The sequence below is a fragment of the Fragaria vesca genome, linkage group LG3 (assembly GCF_000184155.1).
Source record: "Fragaria vesca subsp. vesca linkage group LG3, FraVesHawaii_1.0, whole genome shotgun sequence".
NCBI lineage: Eukaryota > Viridiplantae > Streptophyta > Magnoliopsida > Rosales > Rosaceae > Fragaria > Fragaria vesca.
The window spans coordinates 11,566,231-11,572,706 of record NC_020493.1 but is presented as its reverse complement, the minus strand read 5'-3'; the positions used below and the strand labels follow the sequence as shown (position 1 = coordinate 11,572,706).

Below are 6,476 nucleotides of genomic sequence, written 5' to 3'. Positions count from 1 at the left end.
AATGCTATCTTAGATTCTGAAACTAACACCTAGAAAAATTCTAATATGCAGCGCGGCATGCTATGCCGATTCCACTAGAAGCTAAGAGAGCTCATGTCATCAAGAGCTTTTTCAGAAATGCAACCAGAGAACCTTCTCAACCTAGTTTTACTTTTAGTAATATATTTTCTTTCTACTTCTTACCTTATCTACTATATAAATTTTAAGATTCAAATTTGTTTAGTCTTTGTGGTTTGAAGTCGACATATGTTTAGTCCTTCTGGTTTTATTTTAATCTGAATAGTCCTTAAAATCACAATTTTTCATCTAAATAATCCTTATAGTTTTATTTTAATCTGAATAGTCGTTAAAGTCATGATTTTCATCCAAATAGTCATTCCGACAATTTTCTCAGTTAAAGGTCATAAAGACTATTTGGATGAAAAATCATGACTTTAAGGACTATTAAGATTAAAATAAAACCATAAGGACTATTTGGATGAAAAATCGTGACTTTAAGGACTATTCAGATTAAAATAAAACCATAAGGACTAAACAGATGTCGACTTTAAACCACAAGGACTATACAATATTTTACCCATTAAATAAAAACAGTGAAGACAAGGGGAGCAATTTAGGTGATATGCATTTGTGATGCAAATATTCAAAACATTTTATCCATGGAGCTTATGAAAAATCATCATTCAATAAGCATATCACCTAGTGCACTAGCATAAGCACAAGCAGATTATCGGTGCACTAGAATAAGCATAAGCATCAGTGCACTTCTAAATATATGGTACGAAGGTAACATACAGCAAAAGGCTGAACTTCCTTCCATATTCCATGGAGATCTGTCTCCTTCAGAGGCTCAAGACCCAGGCGACATAATCCGGATAGACAGTATTTCTCAAAAAGTGTATATTTGCTAATGAGTGGAGTCCCCATGTATTTGGTGGCCTTACTAGATGAATGCCCACTGCCTTTGGTTGTTGTCTCTAACTCCATCTCAAAACTGTCATCTGTATGATATGTTTATTTCTAGTTATATACTGCACTGTAATCAGTTCCAAAGTGATGCAGCAGCTACACAATATGGAAAGCTATAACTAGTTTCAAGTTTTGTATTACAATTCATCAATTTGTTACCTGTTTCAATTTTTGTGGTTTTTAGGTGAGAACCACTTCCTTTCATATCACAAGGTAACTGAGGCAAGGATGAACAAGTCCCTTCCTTCTGATTCATAGAGGAGTCTATCGTGCCCCTACTTTGCTGGCGACGCAAAGCCTTCCCTTGACGCCCAATGGATGGACTAGTTATCACAACTTCAGGATAATATCGACTCAAAACCTTCAGAACAAGCAGTATGTTATGTACAGCTGATAGGCCTTTTATGTATAACCTCAAATTAAGAAGATTGTATACCATTCAGAAACAGACAAAATAATCATGTAGAGATGAACATGATATTGAAAAGAACAAGAATCAACAGCTGAAATTCGTGAGGGGCATTGGAACTGATTGTGAAGTCCATAATTTTTTTTTTCATACACTTCCAATTAATTTGAAGTGCCAAAGGAATGCAACTATGCAAGTCCTTTCTATAATATATGAAAACAAAATCAAACTCGTAACACAATTAGAAATCTCCTACATATCTCTCTCTAACATAGAGTTAAAAGGTTTTGTGAGTGAAAAAATCATGAACTCAACAACTGCTAACAACTCAAGTATGTAGAGACGTTACATCAGAGTTTCATGCTCTTGGAAAGACCGACAATTTTGTTAGATCCAATTACAATTTCTGCAACTCAATGCACCAAAAAAAAAAAAAAGAAGAAAAGGAAACCGTGTTAAAAAATTTAGTTTGACATCATTCTTACGTAAACAGTCCCTGACTAGCATACATTCAGGTGGTAAGTATCATACTATAGCATCCAGCTTATATACACTGCTGCACAGTCTAAAAATATGTAAATGACAGTAACCGGAAAAAAGAGACTAAATCCAAATGAAATTGCTGCACTCTCATCTTTGATGGTAAAAGAGAAATGTCAACAAAAGAGAGACAGATGGCAAAGCCACCAAACATGGGTGGAAGTTTATACAGGGAAAAAATTATACGGTATAAACTTAAGTAGATCATGCAACATATTCAGAGCTTTATCAGCCAGCTAACTGCAAAGGTTTATACAGGGATAAAATTATACAGTATAAACTTAAGTAGATCATGCAACATATTCAGAGCTTTATCTGCCAGCTAACTGCAAAGGTAAAATTATTGCATACCAACACCAACAAAATATATAGAGTTTTGTAAACAGAGACAAGCAGCGCATTTTTTAAGTAAATGTAAAACATATTTAATACTTCAATTGCTGGCTAACAGCAAGGTCTAAATATTGCATACCATCTGAAAAGCAGCACGGAAAGTATGCAACTCAAAATTGTGGAGACCAGCATCATTTTCCAAACAACCCCATCTCTCTGCACTCTAACAAGAAAAAGCAAATGTGTGAAGTTATGGATTCAACAAAACCTTTAAAATAGTTTGATCTTATTTTATGTTCATTTTTCTTATTTGCAAAAGTTCTTGGATGAATTTGCAGCTTTTCCTTACAACTAGGAGAGCTAATGTAATATGACAGCGTTAGCGATTATATTGTTTCCCCCATCAACAAAACCTTTAAAATAGTTTGATCTTATTTTATGTTCATTTTTCTTATTTGTTTAGACTAATACAAAGTCCTCACCACACCCCAGCGGTATGCCCAACACCCAAGGGCTGTTATTCTTTGCTTAGGTGAAATGAAACCTCATTGTTTCTGAATTTCCAGGTTCTTCCATGAACAATACGAATAAGAATCTCCCTTACCTGACAAGCAAGGTCACGTGAACTTTTTCCAAGTGACAAGTCAGCAGATTTAACACCACGACTCATGGGAAAACCACACTGAGACCCCACATGATTGAAACCCTCTTCAGACAATAAGTTGTAACAGCAGCCAACGCTAACAACTGCTTTAACCTCTTCACACTCCGTAAAGGTCCTGTTTCAAAAGAAATAAGTACAGTTAACCCTATGCACACTAACAGGAGATGTAACATAAATGACACCATCAAATACATGACATAATACAAATGCAGCCCTTTGTTGACAGTTGTAGCCACTTTGACAAACTGATGATCAAGTTTTATGGGTTATGCAGAACCAAAATCAAGTCAACGAAAAAGCAAAATTAGTGCTTAAAGCTTAGGACAAGTGATGACTGACCGTCAGCAATTACTAAATGGTGATCATTATGGAAAATCTTGATCAGTTACTTCAAGAGGATGGTAGCGATTACGAGCGTACTTCTCACATAGTGTCATTTTATTTGATTTTTGATTTTTTTTCTTCTATTTTGTTCTTTTTGTTGCTAGCATTTATAGAATGGCTATAAAGTTTAAGGGATGTTATACTACCAAAGGAGTTAAGGAATCAACTAATGTGAAAGAACAAGAATAGAGGCCTTATGTGAAACTTAGTTCAAAAAAGAAACATAAGATTCAAACACCACTTGAGAACTCACTTGAGCATTGTCACCGAAAGATCTCCACAAGCATGAAGCCCAGCAAGAACTAATGAAGTTTCACCATCCGCATGGCAGGAAGCTTGTAGTAGAGAGGCATTATCTTTATGCAGTGATATATCAGCCAAAGCTTTCAACATGTCAATAGACATCACATTGCATGTGATTGTCTTAGGCACATCCAAATTCCTGTTTCCTGCTCTAACCCCCAAAGAAAAAGTATGGTATAAGGCTTGCAGAAAGTGATACAATATGTGATAGTCTGAAATAAAGCAAGAACAAGTGACTGATACGTCTGATTTAGGGACATACTATCAAACTGTAACTATTTAGTGAAAAGGACAAATTGTGAGGAATGGGAACCCATCAGATACATATGCACTTTGAGGTTTGAGATGGATAGACAGGTTGACCAAGGTCAAGTGTTTTCTCCTCTCCCCTTGGACAAACTAGCAAAAACTTGAATAGATATAAACATGATTAAGTTTGCAACCTGCTTATCGGGTTATCCCACGGTATAACTTTCTAAAGCTAACAAATAATTGTTCAACCCCTCAGCATGCAACAAAGTCATTTGGTCAACCCAAAAACATAGACTTTCCTCTATGAAGAGATGATTAAAGTCTAACAAAAACAGAGAAAAAATTTGTCCCATACACGGATTTACGCATCTGAGCAGCATAATGTTTCTTGATCTGCTCTGCACGTGCATTGGTAACCCTTCCATGGTGAGAGCAGGCATCAATTGCAATTACCGAATGTTGGTAGTGGAAGGAAAGTACTTGTGCAAGATACCCCTGAAAAATAATATATTCAAAAAGTGGTAAATTAGTTCCGACCAAGTACTACACCCATCATATTCAATCAGGGAGCAGAAGCACTTCCTACCATTAGTTTCTGATTAATTCAAATGTCTAATGTATCTTGGAGAAAAGAAACATCTTTCTTTCAGCCAAAGGAAGTAGAGAGATGTGAACCTACTGATAGGATGAAGTTGACCAACTCAAGTTTAGCCATATGATCATGGGGGAACAGAATGAATGCAAATCAAAATAAATGAAATGAAAACAAAGCAGATACGGAAGCATTATATATATACACAAAAAATGCAAATGTGTAACATAGCTGGACTACCTGACCAGCACCAACATCTATTATTGCGTGAGCACCGATGTTGTTTGCAACTGAACTGACAACAGCCGAAAGAATTTCTACCTGCACAAAATCATGATCAGACACAAAAAATGGATTCAAATCACAAACTCCAGTCAGTAATCAAATGCTCATATAACACATAAGGAGCATTGTAAGAGCGGTAAAAGAAATGTCAAGGTTCAAAGCAAATGCCGAGACTCACTTCATGTTTCTTCTTCGAATTCATGCCCGTCGAAAGAACACTATTGAGGGAAGTCATGCTAATTCCAGGTAATACCTGTCATTACCAAAATGAACACACCATAACGAAACATTAAAAAATTTCACTCTCCCGAAATACATCTTTCCCACTGATCCAGTTTCTCTACTCCAATATCTTAACACTCCAACCATACCGCATTACTGCGAAAAAAACATTTCATCCTGATTATCATGATTTTTTTAGCTTTAACTGTTTCCTTTTATATCGAAAATTCGAAACCAAATGTGAAGCCAAATTCAAGAGCATACCGCCTGCAAGTCGGCCTGCTGTCGAGGAAGCGCGAGAGACCTCAACGTAACAACAAACTCCTTGAGCGAAGCCGGCCAGTGATCCTAACCACAAATTCAACATCAATTCAGCTCAAAATTAATTTCCTTCATTTCAATTTAAGCACAAGTAAGTAACCAAAAGAGTACCTGGACCACTCCAGATGGAATTTGGAGGAGATTTTCGACTGGTTCCTGCCGTAAGCAGTCCATCCAATCGTGATCAATGGCCTCCCAGAGTCGATCGTTGAAGAAATTGACGACGTGAGCGTTGGTCAAGAAAGAGAAGGGCTTCATGAAGTCGATGATGGCGTTGATCCATTCCAGGGTCTCGCTCGCGGTCTCGCATGAGTAGTTGCTTGACATTGCGGACGGCTGAGAGTGTGTACCACTAGGAATTGAGTGTCCGAATATGAATGACGAAAATTCTAACCGCAAAGGCCCGCCGTGATTGTATGAACAAGTTTCTTTTCCATATACATGGGCCGTATAGTCCGGAGACCCGATACCCAACGACTGGATCCGAACTCTATAGTCCATACGAAATGTTTAATTTTTTTTCTTTTCTTTTAAACATGGGTTTACTAATACGATTTATATGACTCGAGAAACTCTAGCAACGAATATGTCGGTATCAGGAATGGTTTCAAATGCCATAAAATGATCGGGGATTAGACTATTAGTAGATGTTACAATGCTTCTTTGCTAGTGTTGTTTTTCGATTATGTTAAGAGCTTGGAGGTGAATTTGAAGGACTAAAACTATACATTGACGTATGATTGAGACATTCAAAAGATTGTAGTAAATTAGTAATGACTTTGTTCTCAATGTTGGTAGTTATGTCACACCTGATGAGTTCTACCTAAGAAGCTAAGATGCAAGAATTGCGCATCATAAACTTGAGAAAAATGAATTAAGACTCAAAAATTCGACTCCTGGGCTGCGAGGACGGAGTTGACGATGTAGATGGTGGGGCGGCAGTTTAGGGTTTAGAATTTAGGATCGCGTTCTTTGTCAATAAAAACATGTATTTTTTATTTTTATTTTTTAGGTAAATGAATAATTTCATTGGCATTAAGTCATACAACCAACTATTGCTAAATCAGGCAGGAGTGAACTCCCATACAAGATTAATAGTAGACTCTTTATTCTCCTACACTAAAACTAAAGGGAAAAAAACCACAAAAGTTGTCCAAAAAGGTGGATGATTACACTAGAAATCTATTAACCTACACAAACTG

General features: G+C 36.6%; 1 protein-coding gene across 1 annotated transcript in view; it reads right to left on the bottom strand.

The window, feature by feature from the left end:
- The window catches only part of LOC101300127 (methyltransferase-like protein 25-like), a 7,691-nt gene extending 2,090 nt beyond the window's left edge, over positions 1-5,601 (bottom strand). Inside the window, exons 1-10 of the mRNA XM_004294145.1 lie at positions 5,386-5,601; positions 5,218-5,301; positions 4,910-4,984; positions 4,687-4,767; positions 4,210-4,349; positions 3,553-3,753; positions 2,856-3,030; positions 2,391-2,474; positions 1,129-1,330; positions 796-1,001 (exon numbers count right to left, since the gene is read on the bottom strand). Of these exons, the coding sequence (XP_004294193.1) occupies positions 796-1,001; positions 1,129-1,330; positions 2,391-2,474; positions 2,856-3,030; positions 3,553-3,753; positions 4,210-4,349; positions 4,687-4,767; positions 4,910-4,984; positions 5,218-5,301; positions 5,386-5,601 (1,464 nt within the window). The remainder of the gene's footprint in view (positions 1-795; positions 1,002-1,128; positions 1,331-2,390; positions 2,475-2,855; positions 3,031-3,552; positions 3,754-4,209; positions 4,350-4,686; positions 4,768-4,909; positions 4,985-5,217; positions 5,302-5,385) is intronic.
- Positions 5,602-6,476: the final 875 nt, after the last annotated feature.